Source organism: Aythya marila (assembly GCF_965140915.1).
Source record: "Aythya marila genome assembly, chromosome: 3".
Taxonomy (NCBI): domain Eukaryota; kingdom Metazoa; phylum Chordata; class Aves; order Anseriformes; family Anatidae; genus Aythya; species Aythya marila.
The window spans coordinates 37185465-37204532 of NC_139044.1; the positions used below are offsets into that span (position 1 = coordinate 37185465).

The following is a 19068-nucleotide window of genomic DNA, read 5'->3' on the forward strand; positions in this document are numbered from 1 at the left end:
TTAGAAGAACAAAGGGTGAAGGCATCCTCCAACCAAGAGCACACAGCGCGTATGCCAGCCAGGGGAGCAGGGAAGGAGAGCACCTTTACAAATACTGCTAGGGCAGAAGGACTTGGCTTCGCGATCAGGCACAAGCATGTCCATAGTGTGGTTATACAAGCAATCGTTTGAAGGAGAAGTCTGGCTTTTTTCTTCTTGGCACATAATGAAACTGAAGACAAACGGTGTATAAATAAAACGGCGTGCTTCAGTAGTACAGAATGATAACAATCTCAGCAATTCATTGGCTCATGCCAGGAAATTCTCCTTGCACACAGCTTGCAGGTTATCAGCTTTATCAGATTGGATACAAAAAATAAAATGACAGAAGCGAGGAGTCAAATATAGTGTCTCAACAACAAAGCTTGCAAGGAGAAAACAACACTTCTCATGGGAAAAAAATCATTTGACAAAGGGCTAGGTTAAGAAATAAAGGGCATAAGGCACACAGAACCCTACATACCTGTGTATCACATACATCAAGTCCATAGCAGTCAGCTACCACTTGATCAGAAACATTCAATCAAATATTGAGTAGCCACACGTCAACCTCAGGTCTACCGCTCAGTGAAGGAAAGGTGTCAGAGACTCCCAAATTGCACAGATCAGTTCTATTATGCTGCTCATCGCTGGAGCTCCAGGTCTTTCACAAATGGATCAAGTATCACTATCATTCTTCCTCTGTTAAAGGGAAACCTGAGACAGTGAGCAGCAACATGTCCCACTTACCCCACATCTAGGAAGTCTGACCCTTGGCAGCCCTTTGTGACCTTACAAAGATCTGTCTCCCACTCTTACAAATGAGATGAATTTACATATTCCATCTAACGTAAGAGATGAGAGCTACAAGTAAAACTATTCTGAAAATTAGAGAACCTATATATAGTACTTACTATCCACTTCAGTTAAGAAGAGACTACAGAAGTCCTACTACAGGTTTTTAACCTTGACTTCCCAGATTTCATGGGACATCTGGTGGGACAGCAAAGTGAGAACAATCACAAACAGGTCTTGTCAGCACTGTTTCACCCACGCCTATCCCATTAACTTCTGGGAAGCTCAGATGTGGAGTCATTTTAACACTTTTCACATCGCCAGCTGCTTCAGACATGAAGCAATACCACAATCCCTTTTTTTTTTTTTATGAACTCATTTGTCCCGGTCCTCTGGGTTCAGTGGCAGTAACGCTGCATCAGGAATCTCTACCGTGCAGATTTGGGTGTCCAAGTAAATGTGGACAACTGGAAGGCCCAGGAATATCCCATATAGGTACACGTTCTCTTCCACACAACTAATGCACATAGCCATGTTCATTCTAGGACCTTTCCAATATTTACTGTATGTCTCTATATCCTGTTCTACGTACTTACGGACCTCTTGTTCACTGCACAGCCACAACATGAACAGCTTTCTGAAGTGGACTCCCTCCTCTAGGGAAAATGATGCACAGAACTGATTACAGAAATCTTTCCTTCAGATTACCTGGTGTTTCAACCCCTTTTGAAATGTTTTCGTAAATTTCCAATACAGAACTTAAATATTTTGAGTGTTCAAATAATCATTAGTATTAAGAATAACAATCTCTGCAATAAGTCTAACAGAATCATAGCCTCATGTTTTAAACATGCCATTACAAGAGCTAAGTTAATCTCTCTAACTTTCATTTATTAATCAGCAGTGGATTTATTTCAGCAGAGGTTAAGACAATTAACCTTCCGCATGTTTCAGAGAAGCTAAAACCACAGACAACCTCTACTTAAAACAGCTGAAAACACAGTTTTGTTTTTGGGCTTTTGTTTTCTATGAGTTCATTAGTGATGATCAACTAACATAGGTAAAGGAGCCTAGAAAAGATGTATTTTCAGGAGCAATTGCTAGAAAAATACAATAAAAACTTGAGAAAGCTGAAAAAGTTGCACAGAAAAACTGATCATACTTTCAGGGAATGTCACATTGCCCATGTGCCCATTTACAACTCCTCACAAAGAGGATTTTGCTCGGTTTTCACCATCAGTCCCAAAGGCAAACCTCCCCCATTTTGCAGGAAAACAGCTTAGTTTGTGCTAGCTAGGGTTGTACGCACACATGTGCATCCCAAAATCATGTATACACCACCCATAACTGGGGGGGACACAACAATGACACAGACAGACACTGAGATCTGAGAGAAAGCTCACTAAATTAAGATCTTGCTGGGATAAAACTTCTAAAGAGGATAATTATTGGTCTCTCAATCTCTTCGCTCATTTATTTCAGAAGCTACAGAAACAGACTGATATAAACATGAGTTACTGATTATTTCAATCTAACAACTACTTATCCCTTTGACTGTACAGCAACTAAGTATTTGTAGAAATATCTATTCACAGCATAGATATAAAAGGATTTCTTTAAAACCACAACTTCTTGCTCCCAAACAAACATAGAAGGAAACCAATACGGTAGTTTATACCCCGTTTATTAAGACAGAGCCATCTATTACTTCATACACTGGTTGGGTAGCCATAAATCACATTATTTTCTCACTATTAAGATGCAAGACAGTTCGGCAACCGGTTCACAAAGACAAGCTGGGCAGGATGGAGAAACATTTAAGTTGCAGTGGGATAAAAGCCACCAAAGCCAGCAGGGCCTAGAAGAGCGCCGTCACACGAGGCGCTGGTATGGGGCGAGTGGCACCGCTGGCGCAGGGCGGCCGGGCGATGCCTGGCACGCTCTCGAGCCAACTCCTCGAGTGCCCCGCGGGCCTGCCAGGGCCCCTGCAACTGGAATGTCGGGAAAAGGTCCAGGGACCGTCTGGGTGCCGCGTTTTTGGACGCCCACCAACGACTGCATCACCGAAGCTACAGATTTCTGTGCGGGGATCGCATAGTTTTGTAAGAATGAAGGCTTCTGGTAAGAAAGTTTATAGTGCAATCTGAATTAATTTGTGCCCACAGTGTCATTATTCATTCTCCCAAAACAGTTTAAATATAATCATGTAAGAATTTGCTATCTCCATAAAGATATTACAAAGTAGTGCTTAAACAGTTAGTGACTACACATACTCGTTCTTAATAAATCTCTCATCGTGCTTTTTTGCAAAACTACAATACGAAAGCAAGGAGTGATAAAGCAGCAAAGTACTCTTCTATCTTTCAAAAGCTATTAAAATTCTCAGGACTCTAAAAATATACCTTATCGCACAGGAAGCACACACAATGCTCAGTTTAACAGCTCCTCAAAGAACAAAACCTCATTCTGCTTCCTCTTTGCCAACGTGCCACCAAGTTAGAAATCCTGCTGAGAAATCAGAGCTTGCTTTTCTCCAGACAAGCAAGTTCAGATATGTTTCTGCTTGTCAGTGTAGCTGTGTGCTTTACAAGTATATCTGTAACCTGACCTACATCACACACGCACAATTATGCATTTTTTTCTTTCTGCTGAAGACAGGAAAAAGAATGGTCGAGCACCATAAGCTTCAGCTCATAAATACATTGTGTTGGCCCTCAGAAATCTGATAACAGCTGAAGTTTTAATGCGTATTTACAAAGTGCACACCGAACCAGCTTAAAGAGCAGATACACAATAGTTACCTGGATAACGATGAATTTAGAGAGACTTATTCAGGTTAATGTCCCACTTATATACAGGATTTGTAAATGGAATAGTGTACAGAAACAAGAAAAATGGCAATGCTTCATTGAAATAACAGATTTAAATTTTGCTTCTTAAAAGAGATACTATCGAATCAGTATGGCAACGTGCAAGCAAATTAAGTGAAAGAACAGATTTATTTTTATTCCCTAAATATAAGGTTAAAGTCATCAAGAAGCTTTTCTGGGAAAAAAAAAAAAAAAAAAAAAAAAAAAAAGAATGTTGGTTTAATTCATAGCAAGAGGGGAATCTTAAAAAAGACTCTTCCAGAGATCATTACCTCATAGCAAAACATTTGCTTTAAGTATCTTACTGTGAAGATATCAAGCTATTTTCTTTTTCTAAGTTCTTGCTAGTAGCATTTTTAATGAAAAAGGAAAAAAAAAAAAAAAACATAAAATTCAGATATCTGAAGCCAACTGCATTTGGTAGATGCAACCAACGGCCGAGTTACGTGATTCTTTGTACATCACTTGTGAAAGGGAGAGCACTTGGTGTCATAACATGCTTTGTAAGAATTAACACTTTAAAAGCCAACTGATCTCATTTCTGCCTAAGAATATTTTTCAAAAAAGCAATTAAGAACAAAAAAATCTCCTTTGGTTACAGGCAGGAGACAACTGCTTATAGAAGGGTGGCAACAGCAGCAAAATACACCAAGCTTGTAGGTTGTAATATATAATTACAAGTGAAAGTGCAAAGAAAGTAGTCCTTTCATTTACAACATATGCAAGTTAGGCACAAAGTAAGAGAAATGTATTTAAAAAACAAACAAACAAACAAAACCAACATATTAATGCTCAGGATATTGGTGTGCTTCAGGTAGCTTTTAAAAAGACCCTCACTGCACACATACCTATCCAGGGGCTATGCAGGTTTTTGAAGACCAAGATTTGGTACGTATCATTCCACAGCCATACTTCAGAAGAATGGGAATCAAAAGTATTTTCATCATTTTAAATATGATTTGTTTTAAAAAAAGAGATAAATAGCTATTTTAGAAATAATCACAGAAAATTCGGTTGAGAAAAAGCAGCATGCTCCCTGCAGAATCACTCTGTATGGCACTCAGCACCTTCTGACTTTACACCTCCAGCCCTGCAAGCAATTTTACAGCAGGTACAGGCTTTAAAGCACTCTGCAAGTATTTCGTAGAAGCCTGGCTTGCACGTGGAGACTAAAGCAAACTGGGTTTGTATCAAAGAAAAGCAGAACGTTTGCTTGCTTCCAAATCGTGCAGAACCTTGAATGCAGACTTGGCGATGTGAGCGACTGACTGTCAGGATGAAGTCTAGCACAGGAGGGGGTTACGCAGATACACACACGGGTCTTTCACAGACCGTATGCATCTTACTTACAAAGTGACAGTCTAACTTAGAAGTCTTCAAATACACACAAAAATTTAAGTACATAAACGCAAAAGATGTCTTTATTGCTTAAGATAAGTTTAATTCTGACAAGCAAATTATTTGGACCTGTCCTTATCCTTAAGAGTACTTCCAGAAGAGTTGTCTGCAAAACTGATTCAAAAACTATAACAAAAGACCCTCAGATACAGTCAATGGACTACATTTGTCCAATTCCATGGGTACATGAAAAGAATCCTAAAAAGATTTAGATTTAATGCCCTATTTTTTAAAAAATATATATTATAATGGTCTTCTACAATGATCTAGTTAGAGTAAAACCCTCCACACACATTGTCATTGCCATAGCGATACTATTCTATTTACACAATTTTCCAGTGTAGGGTAACATTATATGGAAATTACAATTATTACAACTTCCTTCTCTTGGTAAAGTAGAACTGCTGCGGAGTTCCTGAAGTATTATGATGGGCGCATTTACACGTAACAAAACCACCAAGTTGTGCTAGTATTCAAAGATCCAAACTCCCACATAGCAGCACCACCACCTTGTTCTTTTTAAAGATGGTAAGCCCACCGAGTAAGCTCTACCCTTATAGCTCTTTCTACAGCAAAAAGAACCACCTCCAAGAACACTTTATGTCATTGAGTACCAAACACTTATCTGTCACGTAAGCAGATCAGATTGGAATCATTACATTGAATCTCTCTGTAAGGAAACTGGCTGCTTGTGCCCATCTTTTTAAAAGGACTTTGTAAGATTTTCTACCCAAAAGCAGAACGTTAGAGCAGAGTCCTTGAGCAGAGGTGCCAAGTATTTGCATTCTCAACATACCAACGTTTCACTGACTTTAGATCTGAAAATAAATGAAATAGTTGATTAGAAAAATAATCTGCAACTTAAGTCAGTTATATTTGTTAAAGTCTGCTTATGCAATTTTTAGCATAAGCACACTATCAAGTTATTCTGTATATTTCAGTGAAGCAAAGCTTTAAAACTGTTGTAGAGATATATATCATTGTTCTCATTTGTGTGTGTCTGCGTGTCTGTCTCGAGGGAGCAATAAATCCTCTCTGTGAAGACCATTTACACAAATGAAAGCCAACTTTGAGATTAGTTTTTATTACCAGTATTTTTCTAAAGATTCACTACATGATTAAAAAAAACTGAATGAATGTGTATTCCTGACCACGTTGATAATGTTGTAACTAGAATCGCATCAGCTAGTTTATGACAAGCAACTGCAACAGGTGTAAACAGAAACCAGGCCCCCACACTGGGACAGAACTTGGTTGCAGGTTGACTGAATGGTACTAATATTAAAAGCAAGATTTTTAAAGTAAACTCGTCTGGAATTCCGATCCGATCAAGGGAACAGTGAGAATGACACGGTGAAGGTACACTTGGGTGCAATTTCATGCTGGTGACTGTTTTCCTCTTTCTACGCAGGTTTTAAACCAGGAGTTGCATATCCAATGACACACACAATTCCAAAAACTGAAGTGACCATCAGCACATTTGTACACATACGTACATAAACTCAGTATTTATATACTTTAAACAAAGCTTCATTTTAACAGTTGAAGTTTTAACACAGGAAAGATCATCTACTACAAAGAATGCATAACGGGATCACAGATTTTCCACAAGCATATAAACACGTCTTAAAGTGCTTCCTGGGTGCTTCAGACGAACCCCTTTCAGTATAAGCTTCTATGTAGTGCTGTTCCAGTCATTACAAAATTATTTAAGTCATTCTTCTTTAGGTGCATTGTGTATTCAGGAAAAAAATGACGACACGGTTGACGTAAAAGTTTTAAGCTCCACCAACATAAATGTATACACTACATAAGTTCCGATGAAGTTGTCAAATACTTTGGTTTATCATAGTGTTTATCATAGTTTAGGATAAATATTTGATAGAACAGAAATTGCACCTCTCCACTCTGATTTCCACTACAAAATACCCCAACGTAAATTGACAGTATTCTTTGGTAAAAACAGGACATTTGGCCAGTTTGTGTGTACATCTATTTATTACAATAGTCTAAAAGTGAACAAATGCCACTGCTGTACTGTCAATTTAGAGGAATAACCATTCCTTGCTCAGTGGGGAGTATCAAAATATTAAGCTTAGCAGTTAGCTATATAACAAGCTAAAACACATTCAGCAACTATTACAGGGGATCAATAATGTTTTAGAATATTTTTTTTTGCTTAACATTTATCCTTTACAAAAAACTTTAAAATGCTCTATGCCTGCGGACAAGTTCATTATTTCGCCGTGACTACAGAAACATTCAATGGTGTACACCGTCGGGTTTCTGATAAGCAACGTAACAAAACCCAGGCAGGAGCATGGCGTGCTGGCCAATATTACCTACACTAAGGACTAAGAAAAGCCTATTAAAAACTCAGTTAACTGCTACAGGTTACGTGAATATATAAAAACAGAGCAGATATACAAGTATAACACTGAACATACTGTACTTTATTAGCACAAAAAGCCAGAACAAGGCACAGCAAGCAGAAAAATACATCAATAGAAGGGTTAGTGTAGCATACAAGAATAACGTTTATTGTACTTGCAGCCAAGATGTTCCCTACCTCGCACAGGTCACTGCCATAGAGAAGTAAGTAATAACGTACTGTAGCAGCTGGTAAAGAAACTAGGGAGCACTCGTAATTGGTACAAAACATGAAACGGGACAGGGCATTCCAACAAAATTTTAGTGCAAAAATGTCTAAGACGGAACTATTTTAAGTCCCATCTCCAATTAAATAAGCAAACAGAACTTAGAATTTTGTTTCCAAGTAATCTGTTGAAACTATTATCAGTGCATATTACTTTAAAACATTTAAAAAAGCGCAAATGGAAAGATATTTACAAATAAAGTGTAACAGTACCTTTGAAACCTGACATTTATTTCAGATATGTCAGATTTTGTATTCTGATTATAATAATTCAACCACTCGTAATTTTCTCCATAAAAATATCAGACACTTTAAATAAAAAACATTGCTTCTCTTCACTATTACCTTCCATTGTAAATGACGAGTGGTCAGGCCACCAAATTCTGCTTTAGAAAAACACACAAACTGTTGTTTCATGGCAGTAATCTAACTCTGTGCCCTGCCACCGAATCAATAATTCACGCTGGAAGGTATTTAACTGTCCAAGACAGCATTACTTTTGCTAACAATGCCACTTAAATCTCCAAGTGTTTAAAATAGAATTACAGTACTGAGCAGGCATATTCAAGTCTTAACGATTAGGAAACCCTATACACTGAGAAAAGCATGATTCATCTGCTAGCATCAAAAGGCCGTTAACTCTTAATGGACTGCAGGCCATCCCTGCTTCTAGTGAACTGCTCTTGATTAAAAGAAAATACTCTTATTCACTACTATCTGCAAAATTATCCGCGAGCTAAATTAGTACTTTGAGAAGTGAAAAGTTTTCAAGAAGGTATTTTAAAAAAATACTTCAAATATTAGCAAAAATGCTCCTCCAATAAAGTCTTTCTTTATTAGCATCACATGAATGCCCCACGGAAAATGCCTCATAGTTTCTTCATCCAATTACTACAGCTATAAAAACAAAATATTCAGGAATTAGCAAAAATATTTTCATTAGGCCTTAATGAAAAACGTGCAGAATTGTGTCTGCTTATTGTTTCCAAGAGGCATCACAACTTAGTTTGATTAACAGCAGGCAGCATCTGACAGGATACTAACACTCAGCTTAAATAGGATATTGCAAAAAAGCTAGACGTTGTTGGTGCGTTCGCTGCAGTTAAACTGTAACACACAAGAAAGCATATTCTGTAAGCTTATTGGGGATTCTGATTTCCGTTTACTTTGCTTTTATAGGTTCCCGCTCCAGCCATCGCACCCTGACTTTTTGCTTATAGTGATACTCCTTTAGAAAGTCCTGCAACATTGAAGGTAGAGGAAGGTCATCGATTCCATCGTACGTAGTGCACCTGCAGATTACTGCCCGGCAGATATACTGCAGACTAAAGGGGAAGGTCCTGTTCAGGGACACGGTAAGCAACGGTTCAAAGAACATGCAAGAGCTAGGGTCTTTGTAGTGTTCCAGAAGCCCTGTGACAGTTGAGGAGTGAAACACACAGGGGTCGTGGGCATCAAAACTGAAGTTGTGATTCCACTGCTCAATGCGTGCGTGTAGCGATCGGTTATAGCGACGGAAGCTCACAGAGAAGAGGTAGTCCTCTTGCGCAGAATCCCTGAGCAAAAAAGTGCCTTCGGGTTTACCCTCCAGAAGTGCTTCTGCCTCGTAGCGGTCCATCACGCCCCAGTAGCAGGGGTTACCTGTGATCTGCAGCAAGTCTGGCACAAGGCAATGGATGTAGTCGATCTGAGTGTGCACCTTCCAAGCCCCCTGCCTGCTGATGTGGCCGTGGCTCTCTCCGGACATCTGACGCTGCTTCTGCCTGCGTGACTGCAGGCAGAGCGTTGTCGTGTCCTCCTCAGAGTCGCAGTTTCCTGGAGGGGTTAGATTTTTGTCCCCGGTCAGCTCAGTCATACCAGGGGCTAGCTTTGGTCCCAGTTTATACAATGGATTAACCTGTGCTGTAGCTTCAAAAGTGTGTATTTGGGCATTGGGAGGGGGATCCACCCCTTCTTCGATACTGAGCCTGCGTCTCTCCCGCAGCCGGTCTTCTTCGTCTTCCGTGGAGACCAAGGAAGGATCAAACGTATCAAAAAAGGTTGAGTGTGGACTCACCGGAGCTGTGTGCTGTTTGATCAGGTGCCACTTCTGAGCCAGATCGGAGCCTGCAGGAAAAGGGCATTTCTCAAGCATCAGTTCAGAGAGGTGGATCTTTCTTTTGTTAGAGAAGAGAGGTTTGGACTGCTTGCTGTAAGTTCTCATGGGAAAGCACAGCCCAACAGTATCCTGGAGACGCTGTCGCAGGGAACGGCTGCCTACTGTCCTGTTCGATACTGCATCCATATCATGGACAGAACTCACCCCATACCTTCTCTCCCGCCTCTGCAAACCACTTCGCGTTCTACCAAATCTCTTTTCCGTATCCAAGGAGCTCTGGGTTTTGGTAGAGCAGGAATGTTTCTTCTTCCCACCCCAAGGAGCATGCCGAGAGTAAGAGTCCCTGCGAGCAAGCCTCGCTCCCGTGGTGATACATGAGTCGTTCTCTTTCTCAATGCTTATTTCAACAATCTGAGGAATTTCTGTGACACAGTTTTGGTTCCGCCTTGCCGAATTCTTGGAAGGACTTAAACCTAGTTGCAAAGCAATGTTTTCTCTCAAAGGGCTGCTGGGTTGCTGTTGGGCCACACCAGTTATCTGGATAGCTTTGTCTTTAGCAGATGAGCAACTACTGGCATTCACAACCACATTTTCACTTTGGCTTCCACCTTCATGACTGAAGAGATTCTGGCACCTGTATTTGAAATTGTTCCACATCTTTCCCACTTTATCCATGGATTATGTTATCTAAATTCAAAAGAAGAAAAAATATTGTAATAGAACTGTTTGAAAAATGAGAGCACACCTTCAGTTATCAATTAAGTTACAGACTGAACACACTACAGCTGAAGTGCCCTCACACTTGCACAAATACGTAGCACTGGCAGGCATCACACCGTTCTGAGACTCAGAAAAATTACCTAGAAGAAAATGTTTTGGAAATTACAAACATTTGATTTACAGCCCCCTCTGTACTTTCATCAGATGATTAAAAATTTAGGTGGAGCTGCATAATTGCACTTGACAGACAGGAAATACGATCTCAAATTCTTCATTTTAGGTGTCACATTTAACATATGACTGCCTGATAAGCTTCAAGTAGGTAGTAATAAAACAAATCCTGACAAAGAACAATTTTGGTGACTCCTAGCTATGAGAACAGTTACAAAAGACAAGATGAAATTGCACAAAAATTGAAATTTGGAGTGTTCAGCATTCACACAAAAAAAAAGTAAGCAATAAAGTATCAGCAAAACTTTAGAATTATAAAGCCTCTAATACATTAGTAACAGCCAGACAGACATCTATGCGTACATACATCTAAAAAACATCTGGCTTTATTACTCAAGTCATGAAAGAGCACAAGAAACTCTTCAATCTTTAGTAAGAGCACTTAAAAAGAAAGCAGCTCTGCAGCAAAAACAGTGATAGTGAATCATGGAGATACAGCAAAGAGATAAACACATTAGCAGTGTGTGTTCTGCAACTGCTTCTTCAGAAACAGTCTGATAACTGGAACAGGACTGCCAAAATCACAGGACTGCCCTAGGACACAGAAACAGGTTAATTCTGTACTGAGAAGTCAGGCGATGCCAAACTAAATTAGATCTAATTAAGTTCTGAGAGAAGTGCTGAACTTAAAAGAAACTAAAACATGTCATCATATTTAACTCTTAATGGAAACTGCTCACTTGTATGGATATATACATGTATTATTTTGAAGTAACATTCCTCTGTTGCTGCTGTTTTTTGTTTGTTTGTTTGTTTTTTACCTCCCCCCCCCCCCCAGCTAGACAAGAATCTAAAACAGAGATCAAACCCACTGGGTCTTGTGAAATAACATGGATGACAGACGAGGAAGCAATAGTCTAGCAATCCAGTCTAGAAGCCCCTTAAGATAGAAGCACAGCTGTAAGCCTATGACTGTAGCAGAATCCACTGGCACTGAGGATAAGTCAGAGGTATGGCTTACATGAGAATTACGAACAGATGACTTGAAATTCTTCCTAACTGCTATGGGAATAGAAAAGATTTTTCCCCCATTCCTTCCTCAAATACTTCAGCAAAACCAGTAAGCTAGGTATCTACATCTAATTACATAAAATAAAACCTTCAAAACTTAGTGTGGACTCAGGGAGGTGGACGGAAGGAGAAAAAAAAAAACAGATGTTAACAGCCTCTGTAGATTGCTGGTGCAAGTTACCTAGAACACAGTGCTGATGATAATCTGAATAAAACCCAAGCGGCTGTTAAGAAGGAAGACACTTTTTCAAGTAACTTTTAGATAGAGAAAAACTAGCTAAGACAGGAAGTCTTACATGTAGCAGACTCTACAGAGTTCTGTGCATATGTTAAAAGTGAAAGTGTGTAAGCACGAGTGAGGAACATCCTCCTAATTTAACAAACTGCTACATTATTTTTTTCTGGAGTGGTCTGGACCAAGCTGGAAGACTGGAGGAGTTTTAAGAGCAGCAGAACTAATTACACCAGACCATGTACAGATTTGTAGGAACTACACAAGCACCTATCATGCCATCACAATAATCAGAGCTGCTTGTGGAGTCTCTCAGATTATCCACACTTACGCAGAAGCAGCATACGTTTGATGTGTCTGCCTGTCAACACCGTATATATAAGGTTAAGTTCTACCCACTTTTCTCTCACATTCTCCATTTCTTCTTCTTTCAAGCCACCAAGATATATAAATTTATCTTTGTGACACCTACTAACCCGTTGTCATAATTCAGCTGAAGCCAGCCAACAAATTTTGAAGTTTTGGGAAGCGAAAATGAAGAGACAATATATAATCTCCCTTCCCTTGGGAAAGAAGGCTAGGAACTATACATATGTTTGTGACAATGACTCAGAATTGCTCTTCTGACCAGTCATACATTATTCACTATTGCTCACTATTGCTCTTCCTTCGCACTATTAGTCTAAAATGCCTTCAGGCTATTGGATGGGTTCGAAGTCCTTTATACGTGCCCACAACTTCCCAAAACAAACAAAAACTCAAAAAAATAAAATAAAATCCATCCATCCACAAAATCCCCACCATATTGGCTTAACAAACTATTTTTTGAAAGTTAAATTTAAAAGGTCAATTACTTTGTCATAGTCAAGAGCATTCTTACCCAGAAAAGCATGAGCCACTGCTGTGTCTTGACTTGAGAAAATACCTCAACATGAACTTGCTAGATGCCTTCTCTCAGTTGTGGACATGATTACTACAAAAAGAAAAAACGGTATTTTTGTTAGTTGTTTGAGTAACTTTTCAATTTGATACTTACGATCTGTCGATGTATTAAAGGGACATTTCACTAATTATGCTTTCCATGTGTGCACGAACTGCCTGCTTACAATAAAGCATAAATAAGTATACAAGTGCCAATAAAAGGCTTCACAGAACTTTTTTCATCCATTAACCACGTTTGTCAGATAGAAGCCTGGGGAGGACCCTCAAACAAAGCTTAAGAAATAAAAGCAAAGTCACAACACCTGGATCACTGCAGTGCCAGACGCAGTGGGCACACTCCAGCCTGTAAAAATGGTTTCCCCACATTTTGGTTTCAAGTCCAAAGCAGTGGTTCCCATGTTGTGGCTGGCAGTGCTGTCAGATCCCCACATACTGCCTCCCCTCCTTGTTTCCAGCTGCTACATCACATCAAAAGGCAGCTAAAAATATACTTTTCTAATATTACTTTTCCAGGTAAGCAACTGCTATACTTGCCACAAGGATGTTACGTGATTGTGAAGCAAGAGGAATACGAACCGTGATTCTAAAAAGGGGAAAGTACGTGGAATGCAAGGCAAGTTCTTTAGTAAAAGAGTAGGTCAGCGCTTCCCTAAAATAATGATCGTATTGTTTTTCAGAAATCCAAGAGGCATTAGGGGATTTTAGCACAGTATGCTCATGCCACTGTCAAGTCTAGCAGGAACAGGACAGAGAAAATAGTTTGCTTCTGCACACCAGAACCAAGCCTAGGACAGCAGGAAGAGTTAACACACTGATGAGTTATTCTTCTCTCCATTCTGCATTTAAGTATTAGCATACTTGAACATGACATATTTACTGAAATAAAAACTACAGGCTTGATCGTTACTACATGGATACAGAAGTTAATGCTCCTCAGCAGAAACTTCAGAGTAATGTCAGAACAGTACCACACATTATTAGCTTCCATTCACCTATGGAAGCACTAAGATTGATTAAACGCTTTTGAAATGAGGCTGGTGAATACTGTCAAAAAAAAAAATAAAAAATCCATAAAAATAAGCTTTCCAGAGAGCAGAGTTACAAGTACAAAACTAAGATTAAGCCAAAGGTGAAGTTCTTTTCGCAACAATGAAGTTCATACACATTCCCCTCCCACCCCCTGTATTTTTCCAGCAAGTCTGCAATAGCTCAGCCACTACAAACTAGTAGAGCTGATTCAGAGCAAGGCCTTGAAAGAGCAAACAGAAGTAAAGCCCTACAATACGGGCCGTACAGTTCTCAGCAAAGCCTTAGCTAAACCGTGGCATCAGCCAGGCCTAGCAGGACATACCCACATTCCAAGCAAAGCCATTTCACTGAGCACCCGTGGCACGGGGGGACGCACACTGACCTCTTAGCTCGTTAAAAACCTTAAAAGTACAGGGAGGCTGATCTTGAAGTTTCATGCTGTACATACGGTTCCTAGTTTAAGCCCTTGTGCCGCTGCCATCGCTCGGTGCCAGCCGGAGCGGCCTGCTCCAGGCGCTGCCTGCGCGAGGCACTGGTTGCTTCAGGAGCCATCCTTTGCTAATGGAAAACAGCTTCCTGAATTTGGGTGACTGTCTCGGTTAAACCTCTCAATCATGTGTTAGAATGCAACTTGAGTCATTCTTAAGGTATTTGGTATTCCATCTAGTAATTTCAAACTGGTTTAAATCAACACGCAACAGACTCGCGGTTTCACGGGTTTCTTGTGGCAGCGCTGAGGTCGACAAAATACAAATTATTTCTGAACTGGCCCTAAAGCCATCCTGGTCTTCCAAAGGAGCACTGCCTGAGAAAGTTATCTTTGGAAAAGGTTATTTTAGCCTGAACAAAAAATAAACTTAATCCCATCAAAATCCACAAAGTGAATTCATCACTTGGTAAGTTTTCTCAGAAAAAGTTATACTAACATTTCCAAAACAATCCCCTTCCAACTAAAAATAAATTGTCTCCCTTAAACTGGCATAAGTTATCTTAAAAATAACAGGTAGTAAGCACTCAGAAGGGATTACAGATGCAGTGACACTATATCCCCTCTTGCAACCAGTTCAGAGACTCATCGAAAGCCAGGAAGTTTGTAGGAGCACCATATCCAACTATTTTGGGTGGATAAATGATGAAACTAAAAAAAAGGTAGGCAAGCCATTAGTTTAATAGCACTTAAGCGCCTCATACCAACAGGTTACAGTGAAAACTCGGGCTGTTCTTCCCAGAAGTGTCGCAGCATCCAGCTAGAGCTGGGGCCACTCTGCGCGCCAGCTGGGCTGTGTCCTAGAGGCAATGTGCTTGTCTCAATCTCACAGCGTTACTTCATTTGAAAAATAGATGATACAGTAAGTTACATTCAAAATAACTCCTAAAAATGTACCATCTTCACAGAAGTCATAACACAATGTGATGTAGGACACCTTAAAAAGGTGCTTATTTCAAAAACAAGAGCCTACCAAATTCTCTGGTTTGCTATTTTCACCTTATAACAGTTTCAACACATTGAAAGACAACAAGAACATAAAACATTGGAAGAGAACGGAGACAGACAACTCCTACGAGTCAAAATTCACCCCACAAGGATGAGAGACCCCATTAAAGAAGACGTTGCCCTCCTGCACCATGGCACGCTTGCTGAGGTGGTTAGTGCCCTATTCTCATACTGCCCAGCACCTGCTATGGGCTGTGCTCCCCCAGCCGCAGGGACAGGGCTGCTCACAGCAGCACTCCCCAGCCTTACTCAGCCAAAACATGAGGAGGGCTGGCCAGCTCCTACCCTCTGAAGGAACCCACGTGAGTAAGGGAGAAAAGGCAATGCTAAGGATCATGAAGCAATTTCCTCCCTTCCAATGCACGTTTCAGAAATAATGAATTGCTGCTGAAATCCTAGAAACGTTTATTAAAAAAAAGAGTAAGTTAGCTGCAGGCTCTGGTTAGTTCAAAGCGCAGTGGTGTAGGGAGAATGATCTGAAGGTCCAAATTCCCCGACCAGAGACAGCCACTATGCCCAAAAAGGTAAAGGATATCAAGCTACAATTCCAACACCACACCAAGGCAGCACTGCACCCAGAAGAAATGGCAGCAGCCCCCTCCTGGCCACACGTGCTGGTACAGGACATGGTCTGTACACCGTGCAGCTGCTCAGCCAGCCAGCTCAAGGAACTGATCCAGACTAAAACTAATTATCAGAAAAAGTCTCAATCATTGATGCCATTTTTTATTTATTTTTTTTTTGACTTCTTTATAAACATTCGTGTTAATGCAAGGGAGGTGCGGATGAGGAGAGGGGAAGTAACAGCCAGGGCAAGTCTGCTTCCTTCCACAGCTGCTCTGGTTCATTCTGTCCCCGCTATTAACAGATGAGATGGGTACTTTGAAAAGAGGTTTCACCTGACGTCTGTATCTTCATCAGACATGGGGCTCTGGTTGCAAAGATGAGGACTGTATTTGAGCGACTTCTCTGAACACTCAGGTTGAAAGTTCAGCCACTGACCAGGTTTATTTGGAACACAAAACACTCTGCAGCCCGCTAAAGCACACTGAAAGCTACAAGTTTCAAGGACTTAACTTGGCAGTGTCAAGTGAAAGAAAAATTATGGTATTTGCCATTGTTTCAACCTGAAAGTAAGCAGTAATATCCTCCCCCTCCTTGGTGCAGGTTCACAATGAGCAAAAAGCACTCTCAGCTTGCATAGCTGATGTTCTGCCACTTTCTTTCCAAGCAGCTACACACGTGGTAACTTCAGTTCAGAAATCCTGCTTTGAGATTTTTTCAATGGTGGGAGGGATAAGTCCTTGTATCCCCTTGTTAGGCTTTGGGGTTCAGAAAGACAGTGTCAGGACTGCATGTGTTCACGTGTTAGATTATAAAACACTGTACAGCTGCCATCCACTTCCCTTCTCTTCATGAGATCCAAAATTCCTAAAAGAGAAAAGCATGAATGGAAGAACAGCATGTGAACAACACTGCACCAAAATAGACAGAAGCTTGTTTCCGAAGTACTTTTTCCTGTACTTATACAAGCCTAGCAGATAATAATACAACTCTGATGAGCAAAGTAATTACACGAGGATCACAGAACTAGGCACTGCAAGCAGAAGCTTCAGGTGTTAAGGAAGAAGTAATGCTGCACTCATCTACTGAGAATACCCACGGCTCCAAGTAAAGACACCCTCACATCACTTAGGCAGTAACCTGATGGCCACTCACCATAACAAAAATCCAAACGAGCAACATTAAAAGGAAACAGTTTCCTTTAAATGACCTCCACACACCGTAAGTAGGAAACAGCATAATGTCACCTTATCAGTTGTAAAAGAAATGGAAAAAGCATTAAGTTGGTAAAGGAAGGTATCTGCTAGAGAAGGGAACTCCAGGTGACTCACTGAAATAATGCTTTCTCTACTGCTACGTCGAAGTATTCCTGAACACACACACACGTATGTATAATTGGTGGTTTGTTTTCAAAACGTGGGCAGAATTGTTCCAGGCGGTGTTCAAGCTAAGCACGGCAGCCCTCTGATGACCCCTGCAAAAGCCATTAGGAGCTTTCTTAGAAAAGGTTACGGACCTCTTCCCCAGCAGGGCAAAATTTGTTCCCACTTTTATAAATGCTAACAAAGCATGCTCTCCTCTGTCAAGTTCTAAAACACAAACAGGTCTCAAACTGATATCAATCATCATCTGATGCTTATTTGTATGTAATTCCAGGGCATTACGAGTTGCGGAAAAGCCTATCTTAATAGCTGTGCCTCTCTAAAGCCAAGGAAATGGGAAGCGAAGTTGAAAAGATGGGTCAGTCTCATAGCACACATCCCTGACTAGCTCAGTAGAAACTGCCAAGTTAAGGTATTTTGTAAATAGAGCATTTTCATTGCAAATCAGCCATCTTGCAGATAGCTTCTCTGTTCTGGGGTCCATTTATACTCTTTCAGTCTTATTTCTTATTCCTCTCAATGTCCTACATTTTTCAAGACCCCAGCAGCCTGCCTACTGTCTCTCGTCACAGTACCTTTACCACCCCCCCAATAACCATCTCCTTTACGCAGCTCTTCATGCACCCAGCTGCTTCCCATGTTCCCTTTCTAGCTGACCCTGTAAAAGACCATACTGCCTAATAGTAACTAGCTGGCTGCTGCATCACAAATTGATTTAAAAGTTTGATTTGTCTTTCTCTAGTGATGCACCTACAACAGTGACTACGTAGGAAAAACAGTATTGATATTCGTGTAATTTGGAAGGCTTATTAGGAACACTGCCCTCTTTTCAAATTTGAGTGAAATGGACCAAAAAGTTCAAAGGTTTCTGCAAACATAAGTGAAGAGAGTGATGGCTTTGCAATTCTTGAGAAATCAGGGCCTATTTCCTAAAACAAAAGTCAGTGTTATACCGAAAACTGAATGCTGCTACATGCACTTAAAAAACAAAACACCTCTCTCACGATGAGATGTTCAGTTCATAAGTTTGCCATTTGTGCTGCAAGAAGCCCATACCCACCGAGGCTTTACGGGTAGCATCTGTATTTTTTGTTCACTGCCAACATTAATGGAACAAAGCACTAGATAGTAGCAAGGTCACATGCACGTGTAAAAGACAACAAGAAAACTCAGGAGAGATCTATGACTAAAAATGAGCTGCAAAGGCAGCAGCATGAATGGCTTGATGGGTTTAAGAAATATGAAAATTTAGCTGCAATTTATGGTACAGCTGTATTAACATAGAGCCACTAAGTCGGTCCATTGTGCCACTGTGATACTGAAGAAATTAAATTTCCAGCAAGGAGGAGGGAAGCACTGGACCAGGCCGGTCTCTTATCTAGCCACAGCCGTGCCGTGCGTCAAGCGGAAAGGTGGCCAAGGATGGGCAGCTCTGATAGCATCCACAATCTGCAAAGTGACCTTCAAAATGATCCAGCTCCCACCCTGCCTTCTCCTGGGGGAGAAGTTCAGGAGTAAATCCTTGCGTCACCAGTTCTCTCCCATCAGTTCCCATATAAAGCATGCTTTCATAACATAGAAGCGTGTCTGGGTAAGCGCAGAAGGAAACCTGTGGCTTTAACCTGCA

At 40.6% G+C, this 19068-nt stretch overlaps 1 protein-coding gene across 7 annotated transcripts in view; it reads right to left on the reverse strand.

Moving 5' to 3' along the window:
• Positions 1–1130: 1130 nt before the first annotated feature.
• The window catches only part of SOCS5 (suppressor of cytokine signaling 5), a 33160-nt gene continuing 15222 nt past the window's right edge, over positions 1131–19068 (reverse strand). For 4 of the 7 annotated variants that reach the window (XM_082756291.1, XM_082756295.1, XM_082756296.1 and 1 more), the window contains exons 2-3: positions 12910–13002; positions 1131–10522 (exon numbers count right to left, since the gene is read on the reverse strand). In XM_082756291.1, coding sequence (XP_082612417.1) covers positions 8900–10510 — 1611 coding nt within the window. In that variant the 5' untranslated portion in view covers positions 10511–10522; positions 12910–13002 and the 3' untranslated portion in view covers positions 1131–8899. Of the gene's footprint in view, positions 10523–12909; positions 13003–16394; positions 16927–17390; positions 17408–19068 lie in introns of those variants that run through there. The other 3 variants (XM_082756292.1, XM_082756293.1, XM_082756294.1) reach the window with 2 other exon arrangements.